Here is a 27,660-nt window from a genome sequence, read left to right on the forward strand (position 1 = left end):
AAGCTAAGAGAAAAAACATATATAATAATATATACTATAATAAATAATAGGCTATTTGGTAAAACACTGTTCTCTTTTAGAGAAATTTCCTAGCGGAACATTTTAAGTAACAATAACATTTTAAACTACCCAAAGGGCCTCTGGACTTCCTTTAAACCTTTCAACAGAGGACTTTCCTTTTAAAAAGATTTCCAGGGGAACCCCTTCGGGAAACTAAGAAACCAGAGTATCCTCACTGCAGGAAAAAAAAAAAAAATATATATATATATATATATATGTGTGTGTATGTGTGTGTATTAGGCACCATGCTTAGTAAGTACCTAAAATATCTTGAATTTTACATCTATCTATAGTTTTTTTAAATAACAAATTGTCTGACGGTACCAGTCTTTGACAGGTGGTACCAGAGTTTGACTGACAGTACCAGTGTTTGACTGATGGTACCAGTGTTTGACTGATGGTAGCACTGTAGTGTTTGATGCTACTAGTGTTTGACTGATGGTACCAGTGTTTGACAGACAGTACCAATGCTTGACAGAGGGTACCAGTGCTTGACAGAGGGTACCAGTGCTTGACAGAGGGTACCAGTGTTTGACTGATGGTACCAGTGTTTGACTGATGGTACCAGTGTATGATTGACAGTACCAGTGCTTGACAGAGGGTTCCAGTGTTTGACTGATGGTACCAGTGTTTGACTGATGGTACCAGTGTTTGACTGATGGTACTAGTGTTTGACAGCCAGTACCAGTGCTTGGCAGAGGGTACCAGTGTTTGACTGACAGTACTAGTGTTTAACTGATGGTACCAGCATTTGACTGATGGCACCAGTGTTTGACAGACAGTACCAATGCTTGACAGAGGGTACCAGTGTTTGACTGGTGGTACCAGTGTTTGACTGATGGTACCAGTGTTTGACTAAAAGTACTAGTTAGTGAGGGAGTGAATAAGTGTAAGGATATATCTAATGATAAAAACTTAAAACGCTTATGTAAGTTGGCATTGAACTCAGCATGGTGCCCAATACAAACCCTTAATAACATAAGGGTTATAACATATGTCCATAAACGTCATAATGCCTTGCCAGTCTCTGCGGTGTTCATTTCAGTATCTGCACAGCTTTTGATTAAAAATGAAAGTGCATTATTTTTTTTTTAGTTTAACTCCAACTGGATGTTCTGTCAATAATCACCTGCAGTCTTTTGTGACTTTTTTTTTGTCACTCCACAGGTGACTGAGTTTATTCAGGGACTCCCGGGATGTAAGGAGCAAGTACACACATTCAGGGAGGAGGTAATGATTTGCACTTCACCCAGAACCACAATTATGCTGTGCTTGAAGCAGCATGACCTCCACTTCAATCTGAAATCCTTGAAGAAATAACAGTCTGCCTTAATCCTCCAGCTGGATTAGTGTTGAAAAACCTCTTACATCTGTGATATGATTTATGAATCTTGAAAGATTGGCAAAAAATATTATAGAGTTTTGGCAAGTAGACTTGTTTCTCAATCAAGTTTTGTTGCTCATCTGAGAGCAGTAATACACAGCTTGATTAACTTAGAAAGCCCTTAAACTTTCTATGTACAGGGGTGTTCAAGTCAAACTGGGACTTTTGATTGTGGAAAATAACAGAACACAGTTCTGAGAGTGAAAACTTCCTGTATTTCTCTATATAATCCCCTGTTACACTTATGCACACAGTGTTTCACTAGTGCTTGGACACCATCAAGGCAAAACGTTTTCTCAGTACACCAGAGCCTCAGTAGTATTGCCTTATTCATTTCTGAAACGCTGGCCTTCTAGGAACTATTTTAATGGCCCAAACATGTAAACATGTCTTAAAGCAAGGTCGGGATTGTGCAGGGGGATGTGCCAATAACTCCTAGCCGAGTTCCTGTTAGTGCATTTGGAGTTAGTAAATGATTGTGTTTCCACAGACAGATGCATCTTTTTCACAAGATGGCAACAAGTTATCCATAAGTTTTCATGGATCAGGTGTTCTTCTCGCTGAAGGTTTATAGGAACGACTCAGCCAGGATCGTTATTCACAGACGTTTTGCCTTCTTTAAAATGTTTGCACTATATAAATGTTTTACTGTGCCTCAGAGTGATGGTCTCATCACCATACTGTGACTTCATAAAGCTTAAAGTCTTCTGCAAGTGTCAAATCGCATTTACACCCTCATTTACCGAAAATCACCAGAGGACCAGGTTTGACTTGAATCACCCCATAGACCCTACAGAACTGATAACCATATAGGAATTTCTAACCTAACTTTTAGAAATTCCTAAGAACCTGTATCTAAGAGGTTCTTTGAGTTTTGTTTCTTAGGTTTCCAAGTAGAAAGCCTTTAAGCTACAGAGACCTTCCAACAAACCAAAAGTATATTTTAAGATTTTATGTGGAATTCTTTAGAAATAAGACAAATATTTTATAGAGAATATTAAATGAAATAGAGAAGAACCCTATAGTGGTACCTTAGTATACAAATTCAATCTGTTCCACCTCCCAACCCTCAGCGCTGTCAATTTGCTACTGTTGAGCCCTTTGAGCAAGGCCCTTAGCCCTATCTGCTCCCGGGGTGCTGGGCCTGCACTCTGACCCCAGATTCCTGAATAGGTTTGCGAAAAAAATCATTCCACTGTGCTGTAAGGTACATGTGACCAATAATAATGATAATTATTATTATTATACCCTTATTTATGATTCCTCTTGGCATCGGCTGCTTTAAAAACCAAACTGAAAACGGCTCCCTTTTTGTCTTGTTATCGTCCTTGCTAACATTCTCGGGACCCATATGTTTTCATTAAATCTTGCAAAAATTGCTAAAAAAAAAAAAACACACCAAAAAGTAATCTTGCTTCACTTGGCTTTCCACCGACGCAAACAACTTTTGAACGACTCCTGGAAGTACACACAAAAATAGCAAATTTCTTTCAAAATTTCAGTTCCTAAATCAAATATTCTGAAGGCTGGGTGTTCATGTGCTGAGGTACCAGTGTACTTGGGTGTTTAGTTTTACCAGTCTCTGGGTTCCTCATTATATACGATATATTATGAGGCTTACCTTTTGTTTTCTGAAGTTTGTTTGAGTCTTCAGAGGGTTTTGTTTCTGAGTTTGAAGTTCAGAACATTTCCAGAAAGTTTCAGGAGGAGCTTCAGATTTTTCTGTTGAATTTTAAATTGTGTTTCTCTAGCAAGGGTTTTTTTCAATGAGACATCTGAAGCCTTGCAGATGATCAGCGAAATACTTTCATGATCGACTCTATTCCTGAATGTATTTGGATACACCAAGACATGATTGATTTGGCTGAATCCTCGACTTTGACAAAAGTCAGACTCGTGAATATCTTGTTTCCTTTTAGCAAATTGACGGCGAGGCATTCCTGCTGCTCACCCAGACCGACCTGGTGAAGATTCTAAGCATAAAACTTGGCCCGGCTCTCAAGATCTTCAACTCCATCCTGATGTTCAAGACTGCCGAAAAGACTGCCTGCAACGAACTCTGACCTCTGCTGACCTCAATGGTTTGTTTGTGACTTTTGAACAGTGACATGGCAAGGATCTGTGTCAGAAAGTGGAATGGCAAACTGTGATTATGAGTTGAGAATATGATATATACTGTATATATATATATAGTGAGCATAATTTCAAAACTCGAACAAATCTAATGGTGAACATAATGAAGATGATGATGATGATGATTGTTATGATGAAGCACTACAAAGCACACCAGCCTATTTTTCCTAATGTGGGTTTTATGTAATGAAAGCCAGATGCACTGAAAACTGCACAAAATCATTGCTTTTTTTGTGTGTGTGTGTTTGTGTGTGTGTGTAGTATACAGAAGTAGCTCTCGCAAACTATGGAGATCATTTCCAGATTTCTTTCAGTCGCTTTGCTGAAGCTGCACTTTTTCTGTTTTTTTTTTCTGCACATCATGTTTTTAGTACTGTTTTTAATTACAAAATTATCGGGACATTTTCAGGAATGTTGTAATGTTTCTAAGCATAATGTTCATGCCGGGGTCAAAAAAAAAAAAAAGTGAAATTGCGGTGAACTTTGATGTTGATGTTAACATTCAACAATGGAAAGCATTTCTTCGATGAAGAAAAGCATTGGGTTAAAAAGAAACCTTCTGTAAAAAAAAACAGCAAGAAGACTGAATGCACTCTGAAGTTTATAGAATTTTGGGAAATGTATAAGAGAAATAATGTAGATGTAGGGAATGGATACTACCTCAAATGTAGTGTCCTTCTTTAGTTTTGCACTCAAGTGTTGAGCTTAGTCTCATTCTGCTTAACAATAGCATAGAGTTTAGTCCAGTGTAGTACTGTACATCTGGCTCATTAGTATGATTTGTAGGGTTTCTTAAAGTAACTAAATCAATTATTTTAAAAATGTGATTTTTTTTTTCTTTCATTTGAAACACTTTTAATAAACACATCAGCTTTCAAACTCTCCAGACATCCAAGCAAACTGCGAAGTAAACAAAGTGACGCAGATTGATGTGAAGAAGCTGAGTTACTCATCCTATATTAACGTCCTGTAACAGCACCCTTTATTTCCCTTATTCCAGATCAAAGATCATACTAAGTGATCGTACAAAGTTTTTATCCATTCATGGTTGTGTAACGTCACTTAACAGCCCCGAACGCCTCCTTCTCCCTCACAGCTTCTTTTTTTTTTTTCCTACTGTCTCGATAAAAATAAATAAAACCCTTCTGTCCTGAAGATATGTCGGCAAACTTCCAGCATGGTAGCAGGGACAATAATTACGGTGATGAACAGAGAGAGGAAGAGCAAGAGGACAGAGATGGATTTTTTTTTTCCCCGCACTTTATCTCCTCTCATCTGTCCCTGCAACCCAAACACACTTCAAATGAGTCATGCATTTAGTGTCGCTTTCTATCTGAAAAACTCATTTGATGTATGTGTGTGTATGTGTGTGTGAAGTGTGTGGGTGTGTGGGCAGTGCAATTCCAATATTGTCCTCTCCCGGGTAAATCTAATCTTTAAACCTGTTCGTAAAGGAAGCACCAGATTCCATCGTCTAGCCGAATATCACCTGTTATTATAATCAATATTACCATAAATAATGCGGCTGGTAGAAATAAGGCTTGAACGGAGAGACTCGATTGGAATGGCAGAAGCTTCGTTCTTTTCTCTTTTTTTTTTGGCAGCCCTGCTCATGTATGGAGTGTGTATAGTGGCCGTCTCTGTTCTCCAACCCAGACTGGCCAGAAACATTATTAAAGATAAGTTGTTTTTGATTCGCCTCCGAGACGTGTGCTATTTTTAAATCCCGCTTTTCTTTTTCTTTCCCTTTTTTCAGAGCAGTGTAGGCTGGGTGCTGTGATTCTTCTTTCTGTTCTCTATCATTGTTTACTTACTGTATTTATTTGGTGTGAGGTTTGGTTTTCTCCAAGTGTTGCACAAATACTGCATGGAATGTTCAGGGTCTGGGCGTTCAGGTAAAAGAAATCTCTCTCCATCTCCAGTTTATTATTCAGTTTTTCATTTTGAAGCAGGTTATTCAGTCAGTGCTCTGAATCATTCAGTGACTTACACTGAAGCGTGTGTAGTTACAGGAGACAGGGCCCATCTCCTGGGATCTGCAGGGCTCCTCCAGCAAGGCTCTACTCCGTGAAGGTCGCGCACGCACGCGTGTGTGTGTGTAGTGTGTGTAAATGAGATCATCGCGGCGGATGACTGGGGCAGAAGCCTCTCTTCACTGTCTGTCACCTTCAGCTAAAGGTGAACACGTGCGCTGACTTAAAGGTCAAGGATAACGCACTCGGTGAATCCGTTTGCTGCAGATGAAATAGATTGATATAAACAGAAACTGTAATAAAGAATCTTTAGAGAACTTATTGGACACCACAGCCAAAGGTAGACTGTTGATTCAATGTGATTTTATTTTTGCCGATTTGATCAGTTAGCACGTGTGTTTATCGTGTACTAAAAGTGCTCGTAGTTTCAAACTAGTGAAATGATCTAATAAACACTGAAATGCTGTCTGACGTGTGGTGTTGATTGTTAAAATGTCATCTAGTACAAAACAATAATCTGTTTTTTTTCCAGCCAGTATTCTGCTCCACACTCCAGTCCAGTAGGAGGCAGTATTGCACCAACCACTCATAAACTCAAAAGAAGAAGAAAAAGTAATAGTCCCCTAAAACGAGCGTATTTTGCGAGTACTTTGTGGAACATGTAAGCGTTTTTTATTCTTTTGCGTTTGAAAAGTCTTTCCTTTGATTTATCCACCTCATCGTCATCGTCGTACTGCCTTCTGTAAATATCAATCGCTTTTACGCCTTTGAAGTCAGTGCTTTTGGACACCTTAGCGTTAATTGTCCTTAATGGTCCAATGATGGCAAAGAGTTTTTCTGTGTGTTTTAACAACCTTCTTTCTCAGCCGGATCATGCCATCCTTGCTTCCTGTTTCAAAGCGAGAGCCCTCCAGTAATGTGTGCAGAATAATTAAAGACTTTCTCAAGTGAATTTAATGTAGGAGTTTAATGACTGTACTCCCTGTGGTACTGTAAAACACAATACACTGCTCGGATTAAATCCTCTCCTCTCCACATGACTGAACTGTCCTGCCATGGGTTGAAGCCTTCGTTTTGCGAACCATGACGGTTCAAGTAGCTTTATAGTGAACAGCACTGCTCTAAATCCTCTTGGTTTCCCAAAAAGAATCTAATGGTGCAGCTAAATCCTGCCGGTGCCAGCGTTTGCTAAACCCCTTTGGAGTTATTACCCAGCATGTCTGATCATGACTCATGACTCGCTTCAGAGGAAGCATGACGGCAAAAGCAAAAAAAAAAAAAAAAAAACTCGCCCGTGAAATTACTGTTGAAAATTACTGTTTTTTTTTTTCTGAAAGATTTTTTAAGAAAATCTTTTAAACTGTGTACACTTGTGTAGAAAGCCCTGAGTGTAGAGCCCTTACAGATACACGTGTCCAGGATGAACACAGTGAAATTATCCCACCTAACTCCAAAATGCCGCACCCAGAGGCACTAATTAATTACCCTCCGAAGGCTCTGACCTTATCCAGCAGTTCCCAAACTTCAATGCTAAAAAATGGAAATTTTAATCACAACGCTGATCAATGTGTAAGACTGAGATAAACTAATTTGTTTACAATTATTGGAATCCCATGGCTTTGTTTATTAGTTATCGTTTGTTTCTTATTAGTTCTGATTGAAAAATTGTTAAAATGTGATCATACAAAACATTATTTAATTTAATTCCAAAATAGAAAACTGAAAATGTGGTACTTATCTACTTGTTGTAAATGATTAAAAAGAGTAATTGTATCACTGCCGTACCTTCACCGACAATTATTTAGAGAAACGTTTTTGTCAATATCTGTTGATTTTTGTCATATTAAAAGTCAAATTTTGAGCAGTTTTTCGGGAGTATTTAACAAGATTTAAAGAACAGCACTTGCATGATAAAAACATTAGAAATGCTTAAAACATTTTTTAAGGCTAATAAGGCCACAAAAGATCAAAGTGAAGCTTTTCTTTTTACTCCGATTAGGTCTGAAGAATTCACCCTGACGTGGACGAGCACTAAGTAACGAGCTTCTTGCTTTCATTGAGTTCCTAATGACGGAACTTCATGACTTCATCACGGGCGGACTTTAGCCACGGAAAAAACATTACAGGCGTGCATCTCAACCCTAAGTCGATTGTCCATGTTTAACCCAAGCACAGAAGGCTGTTCACTGCAGCACAATGCATTAGTAACGCATTAGTAAAGGCACATGGCAGTAATTTACTTAAATCTGATTTAATCTTCCACGTTTTTGTGCTTCGTCGTCACAGTGGATGCACGCGGCCTCTCGGCATGACATTCCTGATCTGTTTCCATAAACAAACCACTGGAACGCAAACTTCTCTCAAATGGTTTAGTTTAAAAAGAAGGGGGGAAAAAAAAGAAAAAGCCCAGCAAAATTCTTGTGACGCTAAGATTATGGAGGAGGGTTAAAAAAGTGAGACTATTTCCAAGCTGACAATTTCACTCTGTGCTCAGGGTAATGGAAGTGCATTTCTAGTGACAGGCTGATGGAAATGAGCAACTCAGTTTGATTTATTTATTTATTAGAAAGCTGGATATTTATGGAAATGACACCAGAGAGGATTCCTTTCGCCTATGAATAAATAAACGTCCTATAAATAGGAGAAATTATAATATCTAAACATTATAATCTAGCTTTATTTCCTCTTGGGTATTTCTCATTTATTTACTTAGAGTTTTATTGTAAGGAAGCAGGATTGAGCTTCATCTGTATATTCTTATTTAACATGTATTGTTCCATCTTTCTTTCTCTATCTTAAAATTAGTAATTGTAGTAATTGTAGTATAGTAATTGTGCGGTTTCTGAAATTATCGATGATGCTCCGGTGAGTCTCAGTAGACACACCTTGAGGTTTTAAATGCGTCATTAAACTTTAATCTCAAAGACCTGACTCAAATGCAGGATCAGGAACACGCTCGCTCCACTGAATATTTTATCTAAATGCAGTTTAGAACGTTTCCGAGGAAAAATCGAGCACGTGGAGTGGGAAAAGGGTGTATGACTTTATTTACAACCGTGACAACATTGTTCTGTATTGATCGTATCCCTTTGGTAGGTAAAATGTCTTGGCTGATTTAGTTGGATAAATCAGCCTGATGCATGAAAAAAAAAAAAAAAAAGCTCACGTTTGGATGGTGCGAGTGCCACGGCAACTGGAGCAGTCGTCGCCATGGAGACCGAGCATTCTGGATCCCATCATTCGATTCGAAGAGTGCGTGTCTGCTGTTGACCTTTCTGTGCACAACTGGAAATAAAAACAGGTGAGCACACACGTTCGTGTGTGTGTGTGCACTTTATGAAATTGTTCACTTAAGAAAAACAAGTAATTTAGCACCAAACATGTGGAGAAAATGTCACAGCGAGAAATCAAAGTGTTTAAAAGAAGAGTTAAATCACAGCTGTACTCTGGTTGTTTGAGTAAATCAAAGTAAATTGTTGCATTTTTAGCTAAACATCAAAGCCTTCAACCTTAACATGATAAACCGGGCCTATAAAGCAGTTTGAGAAAATTTTACACAAACCACATTTAGGATAAATTATTTAAAAGCATTGATACAAAAAAAAAAAAGAATAATGAAATTCTCAAAAGTGAAGGGAAGCTTTCAGGCAGGCAGGATACAAAAAAACATAGAAAGCAAAGAAGAAAGAGAGAAAAAAAACAAGGCTCACTTACACAATAAAAAGTACTTAATAGAATTTCACAACGATATTTAAGCACATGAAAGCTGTGTGCTGGTGGCTCAGTGGTAGGTATTTCACCTGCCATGCGGTTGGATTACCAGCCAGTGGATACAGTGTTGGTCCCAAGCCTGGATAAAATGGGAAGGTTGTGTCAGAAGAGGCATTCTGAATTTTGGAGAAATTGAAAATGTTATACATTCCACCTCTCGCTCATAGCGTAAAAACCAACCTGTGCAACCTGGTTTAACATGATGCTCTAATGAGAAACAGGATCAGCCAATCAGAACCGTGTGTTTCTTTTGCGAAAGTACCAGAAGTGCCATCTTGGAGATTTTTTTTTTCCTGTGCCTTAATAGTATTAATATGGTTCACGTCAGACTTCTGACACGTGGTGATTTTACTTAGCTTATTTCCTCATCGCCAAAGAAATTCATTCCTGGCTAGACTTAAATTAAAAGTTAAAATGTACTTTATTTACGTTAACCTGGAATGTGTGTGTGTAATTCTCAGATAGTCAGAGCCGTGCTATTAGACATAAACACTCACGCTAGATATGTGTGACTTTGGGTGGGTGTGTGTTAAAATTGTGTAAGGATTTCACCCCTACATGGAAGAACAGCTCTCCAAAGCCATTCCAGCCCAGGGTCTCTCTCATACACACACACACACACACACACACACACACAGAAAGAACATGCTGTTCGATGAAATGTCAACACTTCCAAGCACTGATTTAAAACCGAAAAACAAATTCGGACCCTAAGTGATGCAATAAAATCTAAGGCTCACTATTGACCGCTTGCCAATGATAAGTGCTGGGGTTTGACCTTGAAAAAGTTTTTTTTTTTTTGTGCTTATAGAGATTCAGTCTCCAGCTCGAGCGCTTGCATCAGTATGACTCCCGAGGAACGCAAAGAAATTAAACTCTGTTGCAAGTTCTATCAGAGTGGAAAGTCTGACTTGTCGATTGCAAAGCGCCAAGTTTCCATGGAGGCTGTCCAGCTGGAGCTCGACACGTTTCAGGGAAAAACTGTCCCAATGTTCTCGATATGGGAACTGTAAGGGTGTGGCGATAGACCGCTCGGAAGTGAAAACAGCCAATAGGAGAAAGCCAAAGAACACCAAGAGTGACCACACCGCTGCTAATCGATTGGGTGAAGACGGACGGACGGAAGTCAGAAGAGCGAAACGCAACAACGTGACTGCACGACGTGTCTCGTTTAATATATCATAACCAAATTGTTTGGAAATCATTCTGTAAATCTTGGAAACGGTATTGGAATTTAGATTCAATCTTAAAAAACATGATAAAAAAAAAAGGTTTAAGTAACGTATATAGTTTATTGTGGGCGGTGTGTATTTATATTAAACAAAAAGATCAAAAGCACATATAACTGTTAATACAGTGGTGTTTTCATAGATAAAGCAGCTGTTTAACCCTTTAATATGCTTAGGGATAATTAACCTTCATATTCCAGAGGAAGAAAATAAGACATAAAATACCTTTCAGTCACAACACTGTTAAAACAAAAACAGACAGAGTTTAGCCGTCTAGACTATTTCCTGTTCTCAGACTTTCCATTTAAATTAGTAAATAAAAACGATGTACGTTTTCTTGATAAAGGAATATCTACAGTACAGTATGTTGTTGTTGTTGTTGTTGAACTGATCACATTTGGACTGTACAACAATAAACAATTATAAACTGTGTAAACATTTTAATGGTCAGAAGAGATATTTTCTAATAAATCATCTTTTCTACATTACATATTCATGTATTTATTTATTTTTATGATTATTTCAGTGGCAGCACAGTGGAGTAGTGGGTAAGGCACGACAAGGGTTCGAATCCCACCTGTGTGTTTGGTGTTTGTAACAAAATCTTGTTAACATTTCAAGATTTTTTTTTGTCTTCTTAACCTCAGGAACATCAAAAAGAAAATAAGACTTAATGGTGAGAGAACGAGTGTTTATAGCTGCTACAGTGAACTTATTTCACTTGTTTTATAGTGGCATTAGTATGTACAGTGCCAGTCAAAAGTTTGGACACACCTTCTAATTCACTGTTCTTACATTCTAGACAATTCAATTTTCTTTTTTCATTTTATTCTTACAATACAATGAAAAAAGAAAGAAAAACAGCAACAACAACAATCAGTTTTTATTTGAAGACATGAAGGTCGGCTGTTCTGGAATAGTTCCTGCAAGAACGGTATTGTGTCGAGTGCGTTTGTAAAACCCATCAAGCTCTATGATGATGAAATTGTCTCTCATGAGGACCTTCTCAGAAAAGCAAGACCAAAACTGAGCTCTGCTGCAGAGAAGTTCATTTAAATTCACCAGCCTCAGAAATCACCAATTACCTCAAACAAGACCTCAGATTAAAGGCGTTATGAAGCTTTACAGAGCAGAAGTAGCAGATAAACATCTCAATATCAACTGTTCAAGGTGTATTTGGAATAAACGCCTCCAGTATGGGGTAAAATCAAAATCAGGAAAGATTGTGGAGTTAGAACGGGGTGTACAAACTTTTAACTGATAGTGTATCTAAAACCGTACTTGTGGTACTGGAGGAATGAAACTCGGAAAGGTGATCATAGCTTCATGCTTCCCTACACTGCTGCATCGTTCATTCTGTCAGACATTTGTACCAAGTTATTCCAAGAATAATTAAAAACATTATTGTTGTTGTTGTTGTTGTTGTTTTTATCAGTTAAAGTCTGAACTGTAAACTGTGAAAAGAGGTTTTTCAACCTGGCTTTTAAAGTACTGTTTTGCAGGCACATTCGCGAGCATGATTATACATTTTCCAGCTAAACAAACTGATTATACGATTCAGTCTGAGTTACAGAGCTGCTGGTTTTAATCTACACTTCTGCTTCATCGACAACCGTCCGCTTAAAAGCTGCTTTTCTCCTCCCAGCTTTAGCTGAGACACACACACACACACACACCACACACACCATACACACCACACACACCACACACACCATACACACCATACACACCTTGCAGGGCTTTTTCTAAACCAAACTAAACCACAGGTTTGTACAAGAGCGTTCAAGTCTAACCAGGACTTTTGATTCCACCGAAAAGCACAAAACAATTCGTAGAGTAAAAGCACTCTTTATTTCTCTCTATATATAATCCCCTGCTACACTAATGCACTTATCCCAGCATCTCATTAGTGCTTGGACACCATCAGGGTATACAATTTTCTCACATCTGAAACGCTGGCCTCATAGGAACTCCTTAAATGGCTCAATCATTAGAAGGAAGAAATAAACCAGTTGTGTTGTGATGCGGTACTGCAGGAAACTAACAGAAGTTCCAGCTTTACATCCATGACTGTTACAAATGCTGACACTGGAGACTCCTTTGCCCAATGCATAATTGTATGACTTAATATAAACTTCATTAATGGGGGTTGCATAAAAAAATCAGCCCTGTACAAGTGTCATGAATGGGAAATCTGGCTATGGAAAAGGAACCTTTTTTTTTTTTTTTTTTGGTACCCGGCGGCAAACACTTTTATTTCTGTTGTAAATTTGGATATTTTAACATAGGATTAGTTCGCCTTGGAACTGCAGCCTTTTAAATTTTCATGTTAGACTCGTTTGAATTTAACAGAAGCGCTTGGTGGCTTTGGAGAATTTTTAGGTAAATTTGGCAACCCAGTAATGAATCCAGGTTGCCAGATTGTTTTTACATCTCCTTCTCCATTGGAAAGCTACATGACTGGTGCTTCTGTGGTTCTCTACCACCGACACTGGAGACTCATTCCATGGTGTCATATTTGTCATTTGTTTTTTGTTTGTCTTGGAAAAAAAACACGGCATATTTCGCATGTTTACGAGGCCAGCAAAGGGGCCGGAAACGTCCAGGATAAAGGACGAAATCTTGAGATCATGAACTAAAGAGTGTAATTATTGTGGTAAATACATTCCAAATACTAAAAATAAAAATGTTTCAATTTGTGCCCTGGAATTTGTGTGTGTGTGTGTGTGTGTGTGTTAGAAAAAGCAACTAGTCTTTAGTTGCCATGGGTTGGAAATAAATTGTCCCAAAAGAAAAATGGAAAAAGGAAGGAAAACCCCCACCACACACACACACACACACACACGTTGAGGAGACAGCTATAACTGTCCTTGAGCTTGAAAACAGATGATTGTGATTTCATGTCCTTCAGGATGACCTTGATCCTTCCACAGGATTGAAAATGAAAGGCTTGTGTATCATAAGTCTTATAATTTCATAAATATTTTCCCCCATGCCCTGAGAGAAAATCTCAGTGTGTGTCTGTGTGTGTGTTTATTCTAGCGTCTATTTGTTTGCATGCATTTTTGTGCGCTTTGAAGGCTGCTGTGCGATGCCTAAACACAGGAAAGTCAGCTCCAGACATCTGCAATCTCTTAGATAAGGAGCTTTAACCCTGGTGTTGACATGAAGCCGATTCACAGCTGCTTTGCATTTGCACGCTGGAGGACCCCATCCACCCCACCCTAAACCCACCCTACCCCCCAATCCTCCTGCTTTCTGTTTCGACTGCTCAGGAACACACTCCAGCTTAAAACCGAACTCGACCGTGTGTTAGAGCTAATGTGGATTCCAAATCATGCCAAAAACGATATAATTAAAGCTAATAAATAAAACCTCAAAAGGATGTTCATCTGTTCATCAGCCTTTACACACGTCTCTCTGGAGTTCCTGAATAGTTCAGAATAATGCAGCTGTTCTCTGCTCCATACAACAGGTGTGCTTCCAGCTGAGGTGCGCACAACTTCATCAGGGTTGCCAGGTTCGTACCTTTACATAAACCTCAGAATCCAAGCAATGGCCTGAAAACATTTGACATTATTTTACTTTTTTACCAGATGTGCCCGCGACTTTGTCTGCGTAGGATTTAATTACACGTTTCTGAAAAATGTACAGCGCCATCTGTTGAATTTTTGGATGAACTAAATATTTTACGTGTTACTGTACTGAGGTCGCGATTATTAAGTAGTTTTTAATCTCACACCCATAAGCATTTATTTAAAAATGTAAAGCGCCATCTGTGGATTTTTTAGATGAACTAATGATTTTTTCAATGTCGATTTTTTTCATGAACAAAGTAATAAAAAACAGTGTTTTTTGTTTTAATTTCAAAGTAGCATATCTTCTCTTTCCTTGGGCTGATTGTGATGAGACCAAGCCTTTATGTCACCTTAAGCCTGTCCAAATGCACATGTGAAAACCACATTCAAATTCATTCAGTAGTTTTTACGTAATGCATGCACAAACAAAGAGACAGACAGACAAAAATTTTAAAAATGTCTGTGATGTCACGTCATTTTCGAAGGAACTCACCCCACCTAAACCCTGTTTAATCCATAAATGGGTGCATGTATTGCAGTTGTCACTCCAATCAGCCACACCTGCATCACCAATTATGGATAAATTTATTGATTAATATAATTTTAGCTGATACAGTAGTTTAGATAAAAATTCTCCCCCTCATAAAGTTCTCCAAAACGGGAAATATAGCTACTGCATGAAGACAGAAACATGTTTTGTTCCAGGCTGTAAAAATGTTTATTTCTAATATTTGTAAATTTCAACATTTTAACATGGTGGTCCGTGGGGATTGACTCACTTTTGAAGCCTAGTGGACACTCAAGTAACTGCATGTTTTGGCACTTCTTGGACTCATTTTTCACAGCCAAAAGTGAAAAGTGAAAAAAGTGAAATCATGCCCCTAAAGGAACATGAGTGGAAAAAAAAACATTGGAGGAAAAAAAATAATGAAAAAATTTCAAGGAAAAAAAAAACGGTGTGATCTCGCCAATAAACAACAAGGCAGTTGACTGTTGCTCCTCCAGTGGAAATACATAACCTGTCCTTCTATGGTTCTCAACTGGTGCTTGTTGCAATTTCCACTTTTAGTGTAACATTAAACTATACGCTCTTCTACATTCTTCTGGGAGTTTCCCCTGTGCTTGCTCAGGGTCTGCTTTTTGGCACTTCGATCACCATTATATACAGTCTTCTCTCTACTCAGTCATTTCAGCCTTTCTTTGAGTGACGTCGAGAACTATTATTGCATAGACTGAGGTGTATCGTGGTTTTACCCACCTTGGAATCAATATTGTGGGTCATGCAGTCAATGTAGCCAATCTTGGACAGGCTTTGTGATTTATCAGCGATTGGCGCTACATTCATTGTTATCCTTGAGGCCTCATTCATGACAAGGTCAACCCGTGTCAATCCATGTGACCAATAGAGCATGACGTGCAGCACTTATTTGTAGCCTATTGCTGCCCAACATTCAACCAGGATGGATGATGACCTTATATGCTTTTGGCTTGGGGTAGCTGGGTTTCTATGTGAAATGTTTACGATATCTGGTAAAATATTTGCAACATCTTTTAAAATGTTTGCAAAGATTTCCAAGATGGCGCCGGTGAGGTCGGCTGCTGTCACGACTGCTCCGACCACCTTTTCTTTGTTTTTGTTTTTTAACTTAGTTTTCAGTGTTTTAAAATCGGCAAAATTACCACCATTGCGTACATTATGTAAGATAGAGACACTCTTGTTTCTATTGGTGTACAATGTACTCACAATTCTCATGCATATCTGCACAGCCATTGCCACTTAAAAATTTTTATATATTTTTTCTCCCTCCTCCCATATTCCCATATTTTTATATTTTGTAATATTTTTATTATGCCCTTATTTGTACAGTTTATTTTACTAGTTAAATTTATTTTCTTTCGTATTTCTTTTTATTAATATTTATTCCTTATATAAAGTTTTTATTTTCTTTTTAAGGTCACCGGCGGTCGTACAAGCATTTCACTGCATATCGTACTGTGTATGACTGTGTATGTGACCAATAAAATGAATTGAATTGATATCTCGCAAATGTTGGTCTCACAAACAAAAATGGCATTTGTTTTTCTTTACATTTTTTTTATGTCAATTTTATGTCCAGTTTTAAATGGGTTAGAAAACATTAATAAATTTCTTACAAAAAAAAATGCACTTACTAGTATTATACAGAACTCAAAAAGAATAAAGTAAGTGTTTTTGGTCTGGAACAAGTCAATCTGGCAACCTGGTGTTCACCCCCCCTCCCCCTCCCCCTCATGTTTTTTCCTCCTCCTCTTTCTCGTTTAGAAACGGCTCGCGCATTATCTAACGTGGCAGTCTCCAGGACAACGTCTAAACGGAAGCGTTAGCGCCGGAGGTGAGGCGGAAAAAAAAACATGCGGAAGAACTGAGGGGGAAATCATTTAAAATCCTCCGGATCTGAAGAGGAACAGCTGACTCTGGTTTAGTTTTTTATTGTTTTGTTTGTTTTTTGTTTGATTGTTTTGTTTGTTTGTGGTTGAAGTTGTTTCTGCGCGCGGGTGTTGGTTTCCACATGGACTTGCGGACGGGCTTGAGGACTTGTGGAGGACGACAGAGGGACATGAGGAGACGGGGGACACGGGATGCGCGCGGCGGCTGCTGCTGATGGAGGAGAGGACGCACGCTTTCGGAGGAAATCCCTGAGGCGCGTGCCGTTGCTGCGCCGCGCGCGCTTTGGAGATGCGATGCAGACGCACGCGCGCCCGCGCGCGCGCAGGAGTGCGTGCGACCTGCTCTCTTGAAGACGCTTTGTGTTCCTCTGTTCTGCGCACTGAGGAACACACACTGAGGAACACACACTGATGTGAACTATGAGCAAGAAGGAAGACATGCATGATGGATAAATAATAATAATAATAATAATAAAAAGAATAAAAAACAAAACAAAACCAGCACAGAGAAGGTGAGCTCCTTACACCATTCCTGGAAAACTTTATAAAGTGCACTCTTTTAATAATAATAATAATAATAATAATAATAATGAAAAAAATGAGCAAGAAAAAAGTAGACAACTAGAACCTCGAACCATCCAAAGAGCCTTCGAGGAACAAAAACAAGAAAGTTTATCACGTTTATTATGATTAATTTAATTATTTATTTATTTATTTATTTTTGTCAGTATGCAGCCTTTTGCTAAAATATTTTTAAAAATAATCAATAATGATTTGGTGATGTCCTTCTTCAAAGGACAGGAGAATAAAAACAAAACCCTGACATTTTAAGGTGTTGGAAAAAGAGCCCAAAATTAGCACTTTAGCATTAGCGGTTCGAATCTTGATGCTTAATGGGCTTCCTCAGGGTACTCTGGTTTCCTCCCACAGTCTAAATGCATGCAGATGAGTTTATAAGTGCCGTTCCCAAATTGCCCACAGTGTGTGTGGATGCATGCGTGGATGTTGAACGGAGGTCCTACCTCGGTCGTACAAAAACAAAAAGTAAATAAATACAACGGTAATCACTTTTACTACAGACCTTCCTCAATGGATGGATGGATGGATGGATGGATAGATAACTAGAACCTCACACCATCCAAAGAACCTCTGAGGCACCTTCATTTCCTGAGAGCATTTTATCTCCATCACCATCACTGTAATATTCCAATCCGAGCATTAAATATCAGTGAAGTTTGATATATGTTTGTTGGATAACATTTATTTATTATGACATGATTTTCTAATGAATTAAATGTTAAAGAAAAGGAGTAAATGATGATGTGGTGATAACTTATTCACCTAAAACAGAGAGGAGAAGAATTAATAAACCGAAAATAAACGGTAACGTTTTACGTTTACTGTGTATATATATATATATATATATATATATATATATATACACACACACTGTATATAAATGTGTCTATTGTTCTTAATTTCAAAATATTAAACACACTTCTAAAGCGTTCTAATGAAATAATTTGACCAAATGTGAGATCAGATGTCCTAACCGTCTCCGTCACAGAACCATTTCACGTTTTTGATTTTATAAATTTTATTAAAAAAAAGAAAAACATCAAGTAATGAGTCACTTTTGTTTTCCGCCTCATGATGAAACCTAAACACCTGGAAGGTCGGTCAGCGCAGATCTAGAAAGATCCAGAGAGCTTCCCCTCGTCTTTCGAAGAGAGTTTGGAGAAGATGTGAGCTGGGAAAAAGAATGAAAATGAGATGCAGGCTGAGCTTTCCTCCACATGATTCACGAACGCTCAGAGCTGGTGCTTTCTGGAGGTTGACGTTACAGTACACGCTTGTCAGTGCCACCCCCACCACCACCACAAACAAACAAACAAACCACCAGCAGCTTGTTTAAACATCTCCAGTTTAATCCTAATGTGGAAATCTCCCAAGTGTAGCAGTACCGTACACGTGTGTTAGGGTTTTTTCCTTCAAGACAACTCTGCTTTTGCTTACAGCATCATTTATTAGTTCTGCACAGTTTTTATCGGTTCCATCACGAGCATGACGTGTGTTTTTCGGGATAATCTGAAGCTCTGAGATTGACACACACCAGTCGGAGCAGATCATCCTCCCAGTGATAGGAGTATTGATTGGATCAGGATCAGCATGCAGCATCACTAGGCGTGATTAGGCTACGTCCAAGCGCGCGACCACTGATTGCGTTTTTGTTAACTAATTATCATTAGATTTAGATCTTTTGCTAAGGTCCTTCCTGCAGAATTTTATTGATTTGTAAATATCTTTAACCGCTTTTCGTTTTCTACATTACAATAAGGTTCAATTCAATTAATTCAGATTCAATTAAAAATCGTTTTTTAGAAATAGGCAATTAAACTGTTTCCAATACCTTATTCTTCTACTTTAAAATGTACGCATGTTTTAATATAATACTGCCACCTACCGGACTTCACAACAAAACAAAAAAGTTATTTAAACAATCAACAGCAGAAGTTACCCAGCATTTAAGTCCATATTAGGAATGTTTAGTAGTTGTTAAAACTTCTGTTGAAATCTGTTTAAAAAAAAAAAAACTGCTTGGAATAAAAAGATAAACATTAACACTATCAAATCGAATTTAATTGAACACAGCTGTTATCCATCTCCTGGAGGGTCAGTGCATGTATATCACGTTTTAAAAGTGTAGTCTTGAAAGGTAGTATTTTTACTTCAAATCAGCGTGATGCACAACTGATAAGAGAAATACAACAACACAAAAACATAAGCGGTATTTACATTTCAGAATCAGCCAGCATTTATTTATTTATTTATTTACTGACTTTGAACAGCAGGCCCCTGAAGTCCCGAATAGTTTGAGATATTAAGTACAGTAGGAAATAACGAGCATGAATTTGAAATCAGAAACTTTCCACTGTGTATTTTCCGATAAGGAAACCCTGTTGTATGATTTCGTAACAGTCAAGAACCTTCAGAGTTTCTCTCTCTCTCTTTCTCTCTCTCTCTCTCTCCACTGTGTGATGAGTTTTTCATGGATTTAACATCAAAACGTAGAAGCACCCACTCTCTTTCCCATTCTGAATGTCTGTGTGTGTGTGAGTGTGTGTGAGAAAGGGAGATGGCCAGCTTGTGATCTCTGGCGTGTGGGTGGAAGTTGTGGTGAGTTCTGAGATTCATTTGTCGGTGCTGAATCCACCGACACGCAGTCCGTCTGGTGAGAGACGCCTGAGAGAAAAAAAGAAAGAAAAAAGGAAACCCTGGTCAGGTTCAACATTTCAGCATTATTGTTATTAATTAACATGCATTTTGAACACTTTATAGTTTATTAGCTAGAAAGAGTGTGTACGTGGGGCGCCTGTGCCTTTCACTTTTCGTGTGTGTGTGTGTGTGTGAATGTTCTTCCCACCGCTCAGGCACCTTTCAGAAATGATTTTATCAGGCAGACATGCGCTAAAGCATTAAGCGGACCGCCTCGGGTCAGAACGCCTGTCAGCATGCCAGGATCATGGACTCCATCTCTCTCTCTCTCTCTTTTCGTTCTCACACTCACATTGTTTGGGAATATATTAAAGAAATGCAGCTTGCTAAGTCAGCTTGAAGTCATCTGCATATTGAAATTCTCAGAAGTGGAGAAGTGCGTCTGCATGAATTCATGATAGAAGGATCATTCCTGAAGTCTGGAAGTCTCTCTTTCTGCTTAATGAAATGCAGCTGGTCCTGCGTCAGATTAGCTGACGTAGTCAAAACAGAGGAACATTTTGCCATGCCAACTTCTGGCTATAAAGTAAACCTGTATCATGACGCCTGGCATTGTCGTCTGTCTGAATAATCACACATCAGCGTCTGAAGGCAAACAATCTGATGTGCGTAAACAGTAAACTGACATCATCTTATTTTTTTTCCTCGCGAGCTTGTGCTACATTTACAATCATGTCGTGCACCCACGCTCCTGTTTGAAACAAAAAAAAAAAACTTCTCCAGGCTGGCACTTGTTGCCTAGGCAACTCATAAGCATTCCGTCGAAGTCGTTCCCGGATCCCCCGCTAATTTTGCTCTGCTAACGAATCAGAGGATCGATAAACAGCAGCAACACGTTCCACTGCAAACCTTTTCTCGATCCAGGAGACGAGGACAGGGGGAGGCGGGGGAGGGGAAAGCGAACTAGACAGAGATAAAACAAGTGAAGGAAGGAGGGAAGGAGAGAGACGATGCAGGTTGGAAGAAATTAAGCGAAAAAAAAGTATGACGAGTGTTTGCAGAAGCAGATGTATCTCTTTTCCTCCTGTGTGTGTGTGTGTGTGCGTGTGAGGACCTTTCGGATAAATCACCAGGGTGTTTTTTTTTTTTGCAGAAAATATGTAGTGTATAAATTCTTCAGCAAACAAAGAGAGAATTCATTCTGACTTTCACCGAGGACAAATCCGGCTTTGATCTAATTCTTCACTCACACTAGAACATGGGACGAGTCGTGTGAAATTTGTCTCCTGTCTGTTATTTAACTTTACTCTATAAAGCAGCTCCTCAAAGGACACCAGTATTCACTTTTTTTATCATGTGTAAACGTTCAGATGGACTCTAGTGTGACTGTGCTTTTTGTCCTTTTGTCCGCAGTCTTTGTATTCGCCGAGGTTGACATGATGAGCCAACTTTTAAGATTTTCCTCCTAATGTGACTTCATAGAAGAAGAGCCCCTCCCCTTGACTTGCTCATTGACTCGCTGTTCTCTGAAAGCGTGTGGCTCAGCAATAGCACACACATACACTTTGGGGGACAACTGAGTTAACTTGTTAAAGAAATGGTGAAATATGGGACCTTTAAGCTAAGGATTTCAACAAATCAAACGACACACTAACTATTGGCTTCGTTCTCAAGTTAGATTATTAAAGCGAGCTTACATCTCCTTCCAAACTTCTTTATACTGCCGTAACAAATTGACTGAGAGGTTGTCTGTGACAAGATAAGCCTAAAATAAGTTTTTTTTTTTTTCAGCTTTCTACAAAAACTAGCTGTACATACTGAAACGACAGTTTTGACTTTGGAACTTCAAAAATGCCGGACCATAGGATTAGTCCAAGGGATCACTAGAACCGATCATTTCTCTTAGTTGTTCAATACCTCATACCACTTTTGCAGAGAATAGAGCAAACCTTGCCTCCGTTCTCGTTCACAGTCACCAGACTCTGTGGCTCTGTGCATTACACATACATTGAAAATGAACAATCACTTGTTACTTCATCGCTCTCTAGTGGGAATCTAGGGTTCGAAGTTGAACCGAGACAGACGCAGGGATCAGTGTTACAGCGCAGAAAATGTCAGCTGTAGTTATTTAAGTCACAGTCCTGTGTGTGTGTGTGTGGGTGGGATGGAGATGGAGATGCGATAGAAGAAGCCATGATGTTTGTGTATTTTTTCAGGAACCTGAGCTTTTGTTCTAAACACCGTCACTGGCAATTCAGACCACAAGTCCAAGCTCTCAGCACTTATGATTATATTAGAGGCTCGGTCGTCGTGTAATGGGCACTGTACACTCCACACCATGGTCTACAATAATACGCACCCTGCTGTCTGTCCTGTCTGTTATGTTTACTGTCACTACAAGACAAATGATCATAGTGTTGAAGTTGGTATTCAAGTCATTTATGTTCAACAACACAAGTCTTGCTTGTCAGAGTGTGTGTGGAAAATACAGGAGACTTGGGTTGTCTTTGACTGGTGTTTGATTGTACTGGATTGTGTCATGTTGTTTGTCGTTTTGTCACATTTGCACATGTTGTCTTCTTGTCTTGTTGTAAGGTACTTAGTTTTGTTGTGAATTCATAGTGTTAATCTGTTTTATCTCAGCTACTCAGCTAATTAGGTGTCTTAGTTGGCTAGTAGTTCTTGTTCGTTATGTTGTAAATTAAAGGTTTTATGTATATCGTACCTTGGTCCTGAAGGAACGCTATTTCCTGTGTCACATGGTACTAAACTGTATATGGTTAAAATGACACTAAAAGCCTACTTGACTTGATATTGTACCAATCATAAAGAATGAATCTGAGATCTATTGAGGACAAGGGATAGGCAATATAACAAACAAAAAATCACATTACAATACTTGACACGTCACAATACCCGACACCCAATCGGTTGCTTATGATAATGCCATTAAATTACCATCATATTGCCCAGCAGTAACTGAGGAAGGGCAAGGGTAGCTCAGTGGTTAAGGCATTGGACTACGGTTCGGAAGATCCCAGGTTCAAACCCCACAACCACCAAGTTGCCACTGTTGGGCCCTTGAGCAAGGCCCTTAACCCTCAACTGCTCAGATGTGTAATGAAATAATCTGGATAAGAGCGTCTGCCAAATGTAGACTTAGATGTAGATTTAGGAAGTGACTCACCCAGATATGATTGTCGCTAGCGGATCCCTTACAATGTGTATATATATTAGATCTACAAAATAGTGGCCTCAAAGAAAAGAGTAGGTTGGGAATGTGTGGTGAAGCCAAGCTTGTCTTTAAATTGATGCAAAAATATTCCTATTTAATTCCATCCACCATCTGGACATGACAAGCAAGGTGTTGAGATATTTTCTCAACTTGGAAATCAATTACAGGCGACAATATTTGGTTTAATGGTGGCATAGAGATATATTTGGTACACTCTGAGATACAGGGCTCATCATTGCACTCGGCTGTTTCGTTCACATCGCCAGGCTTTGTGCCATTTCCTGTTTATGATGGGTTGCTAAATTTGCAGAATGACAAACTAGTATTTATAGACAAGAAACTGAGATATGAGGGGGGGAAATGGGCTGCATTATAAATGTGTGTATTTCTGCTGTTTCCTGCTGCTTTAATGCAACGTCTAATTAAGCGGCTACACCACTGCCTTTTTCTGTCAACCACAACAAAAACATGCACAATTTTACATGAATGTGTGTGTTTTTTTTATGTCTTGGTTTAATCAGTGGGTCTAATTCATAGCACAGCTGGCATAATTCCTGCCAAGATGAATGTGGTTAAGTCTATGTGCTTTCGTAAACCGCTTTCGCGAAGGTTAATGCATCTACACGCCTACACTAGTACTGTCTAAACAAAGACAAAGAGGTGGCTGTGAGCAAGGATACAGTATCTCACTTATCTCAATGTATCCTCTTTGTTTGTTTTTCCAGGCCTGTCTGTCATCGTAGCGATGATTGCGACCGGGGGTGTAATCACGGGCCTTGCAGCCCTGAAGAGGCAGGACTCTGCCCGTTCCCAGCATCATCTGCCCATCCAGTCACCTGTCCCACCTCCTGAGAAGAAACGTCTAAAAAGAAAACCTCGCACGGATATCGTCGTGGTGCGCGGAAAAATCCGCCTTTATTCTGCCTCTGGTTTCTTTCTAGTCCTTGGAGTCCTGATTTTGATGGTCGGTATTGCCATGGCTGTTCTGGGGTATTGGCCTCACAAGGACCACCAGACATCACCCGAGAGCAATCACTCGGGGAATGACACGCAAGCGGAAGCCATGAAGGAGCAAACAGGGAAGGTGGCGCAGTTTTTTGAGCAGCACTTGCACTCAGAGAAAATGAAGATGCTCGGACCGTTTACAATGGGCATCGGGATATTCATCTTCATCTGTGCAAATGCTATTTTACACGAGAACAGGGACCGAGAAACAAAGGTCATCCACATGAGGGACATGTACTCAACAGTCATAGACATTCACAGTTTAAGATTGCAAGAGCAGAAGTGTATGAATGGGGCATACACAGGTCCATATTCTGATCATGAGATTCGCTCATTTGGTCAAGACAGTCAGTACACCTCGCGGCTAGCGGCTAACACACTGCTGACATTCTCTGGAATGGGTGGTGACGTACGGCTGTCCCGCCGCACAAGTTCGGCCGAAGATGAGGAAGGACTAATGAGCGAAGGAGGCATGAGCTTGTTGTCACCTGGATACAGGGAACGTTCCGGATCGATATTCGGGTTTCAACCAGAAGGCTTACGTCACTGGGAAGACAAGCGTAAAGATCTGAAGAAGTGCCAGACGCGCTCCATTGTATCATCCTCGATTAGCGCCTTCACACTTCCCGTCATCAAACTCAACAATTGCGTGATTGACGAGCCTGACATTGACAACATAACTGAGGACTCTGAGCAGCTACGAGAAAGATCCATACCTTCGTCTATGGAATCCTTAACTGTACCTATTCCAGATATATCAAAAGCCTTCAAGCCTCCCAGTACAGCGTTGCTCCGCAGTAACTCTGCTACAGAATGTCCTGAAATTTCATCTCCATCTGCTTCACCATGCTCTCTTTCCCCTGGATCCACCAGTGGCCGCTTTCTTTCTCCCGGAGCAGCCCGGAAAGACTTTGGCTCTAATAACTCTATCCATATGCTCTCGGCTCACTCCAAGTCGTTAGACCTGGAACGAGGTCCCACCATGCTGACTGTACAACCAGAACAGCGCAAGCACCCCAGCTGGCCGAGGCTAGATCGCAGCAACAGTAAAGGCTACACCAAACTGGAGAATAAAGAAGACCCGATGGACAGGCTCCTGGTGCCCCCAGTGGCTATTAAGCGGGATTACACCAAAAAAGAGAAACTGCTCATGATCTCACGGTCGCACAACAATTTGAGTTTTGAGCATGATGAGTTCATAAGTAGCACTCTAAAAAGAGGGACGTCAGAGACCAGGTTCTAAAGGACATATTGTGCACACATCTTCATCCCTCTGCAATATATAAAAACTTTTTGTTGTTTCGCCATTTTTTAAGTGGTTGTAAATTTCAGAAACACAAGTCCCATGGACTGCTAGCTCAGGTGGATATTCTGATAGACAGAGCATTTCTTAAAAAAAAAAAAAAAAAAAAAAAGGGTGAGGATTTGTTACCCCGGAAACAAAAAAACTCACATGTGAACCGCTGTAAATAGACTGTGATGATAATTGATGTGTCATTTGTTCAATTTGTTCAATTAATTTCAGTACGTTTCTGTATTTGATAACCGTTGATACAGGACCTATTGTTAGTTTTGTGTAGCGAGTGTGTGCGTTGTTGTACCAGAGATGGGTGATTATTTTGCTATAAGGTTTTAAATAATTTATCGTGTGAAAAACCAACACATGGCTATTTTTGAACAAGAGTCTTCAATGTATTATTTATCTGTTTCTCAGAATAAAAGTCAACTTTTCACACAACACTGTGTTTTATAGGTTTTACAGTCGAAAATAATGTAAAAGTGCGTCAAGTGTTGTCTTGAGAGTTCTAGCAAAGGTCATAGCCCTCCATTGTTTTCTTGCCAGAAAATTCAGAAAAATTAATGCAGCTTCTTTAATAGCTTCACCAGTCTCAGATTGCTCGTTAGTTCACAGATTACAATTTTCTTCTTACTTCTTTTGGAAAGAAGTACTTTCTTACTACTTAATTTGGATTTTGGATTGGATTCTGATTGGTCTAAAGGTGTTGAATAATTAAGCAACATCACACTCGAAGTTATGCTGTTGTCCTAGGCATGAGGGCGCAGCCCGGGTAATGTAGATATCGCAGCCATGCTGATATTATCTCTAGTATGATATTCCTTTTATACAACAGTTCCACAAACACTATTTATTATCAACAGTTAGTTTGTTTGTATGTTTAACCAGTTATTTTGCTTCGCCAACACATATCCTTCCTTAACTGCGGTTGGTGGAGCTGGCGACTGACAATTAGCAACCGAAGGTACATTAAACTTTAAATGTATAACAACTTCATTATCTTGTACTTATTTTTATGTTGTATGGAGGCTAAAAAAACTAACATATTAATAAAATATTAATAACCAGATACTGTATATGATGTATAAGTGAAAGCTCTGCGTAAAAAAAAAAAACATCTGAAACAACTATGTTTGTTCAGGAGTTACTAAGGAATGTTTATTGGACAATTAGTCTCACCACGAAAATAAAAACACTGTTCAGTCAGCGTCGTTTATACGTTCGAAGTTGTTTAGTAAATCATTCCCTTATAAGTGAGTAAAGCCTAACATAATCCTCCCTCCTCCCACTTACTGTCTCTCAACTGTGTTCTATGACACAGCTGAGAAAACTTTCCGCCTCTTGGCAAGAGAGTGAACAGCTTTTCCGTGTTTATCATCCTCGCCAGCTCCGGGAGGACCAACATGATCGCTGCCAAATCCCGCTCACAACTAGAAAGACTGTCAGCGTTGTACAGGCCGAGGGCAAATATTTGAAATAAGCCACTCAATAAGTGAAATGAACAGCGAATAAGGCAAAACTATCTTAAATTCCTATTAGAAAGAATTATACCTCCGCTGAATGAATATAAAAGGATGCTGTAAGGTTTAAACAACTCCCCTGTGTCTTTCTTAAGGCTCCAAATTAAAGTTCTGTAATGAGAGGTTAATTGCATTTTAAAGAACTCGACTCGCGCTACAAATTAGTGTTCATCACTCTAGTGGTGATATTAAAACGGTATCACTGGCACTCCAAAGGAAGAGTCGGGACTTTAGTTGCTGTAATACTATAGACTCTTTAGACAGCAAGGTTTATCCTCACCCACTGCACATAATAATAATCATAATCATAATTAATTTTCTAATGTAAAGTATTGATATCCCTTTTTGCCATTTTGTCATGTTACCACCACATTTTTATTGGGATTCTATATAATAGACCAACACAACCTGGCACATACTTGCGAAGTTGAGGGAAAATGATAAATGGCTTTTATTTTAATTATTATTTTAATTATTATAGTTTTAATTATTATTATTCCTTTTTTTGCAAATAAATATCTTAAAAGTGTAGCATGCATTTGTGTTCAGCCCCCCTGAGTCAATACTTTGTAGAATTGTGTCTTACTGCAGTTACAGCTGCAAGACTTTTGTGGTGTGTCTCTACCAGCTTCACACAACTAAAGAGTAAAAATTAAGCCCATTCTTCTTTGCAAAATAACTGAATCTCAGTCAGATTGGATGGAGAGCTTCTGGGAACATTTTTAAGTCTTGCCACAGATTCTCATTTGGATTTATGTCTTTACTTTGACTGAGCCAGTCTAACAGTCTCAAGTCTTTTGTAGATTCTAACAGGTTTTCATCTAAGATTGCC

At 39.1% G+C, this 27,660-nt stretch overlaps 2 protein-coding genes across 4 annotated transcripts in view; both read left to right on the plus strand.

The window, feature by feature from the left end:
- l3mbtl3 (L3MBTL histone methyl-lysine binding protein 3) overlaps positions 1-7,454 on the plus strand; it is a 32,717-nt gene extending 25,263 nt beyond the window's left edge. For all 3 annotated transcript variants that reach the window (XM_053491049.1, XM_053491048.1, XM_053491047.1), the window contains exons 21-22: positions 1,228-1,290; positions 3,364-7,454. In XM_053491049.1, the coding sequence (XP_053347024.1) occupies positions 1,228-1,290; positions 3,364-3,507 (207 nt within the window). In that variant the 3' untranslated portion in view covers positions 3,508-7,454. The remainder of the gene's footprint in view (positions 1-1,227; positions 1,291-3,363) is intronic.
- Positions 7,455-16,471: 9,017 nt separating this feature from the next.
- Positions 16,472-25,749, plus strand: tmem200a (transmembrane protein 200A). The gene is made up of 2 exons (XM_053491054.1): positions 16,472-17,067; positions 23,732-25,749. The coding sequence occupies exon 2, from the start codon at positions 23,752-23,754 to the stop codon at positions 25,252-25,254; it is 1,503 nt and encodes a 500-aa protein (XP_053347029.1). The 5' UTR covers positions 16,472-17,067; positions 23,732-23,751; the 3' UTR covers positions 25,255-25,749.
- Positions 25,750-27,660: the final 1,911 nt, after the last annotated feature.

The sequence above is a fragment of the Clarias gariepinus genome, chromosome 2 (assembly GCF_024256425.1).
Source record: "Clarias gariepinus isolate MV-2021 ecotype Netherlands chromosome 2, CGAR_prim_01v2, whole genome shotgun sequence".
Lineage (NCBI taxonomy): Eukaryota > Metazoa > Chordata > Actinopteri > Siluriformes > Clariidae > Clarias > Clarias gariepinus.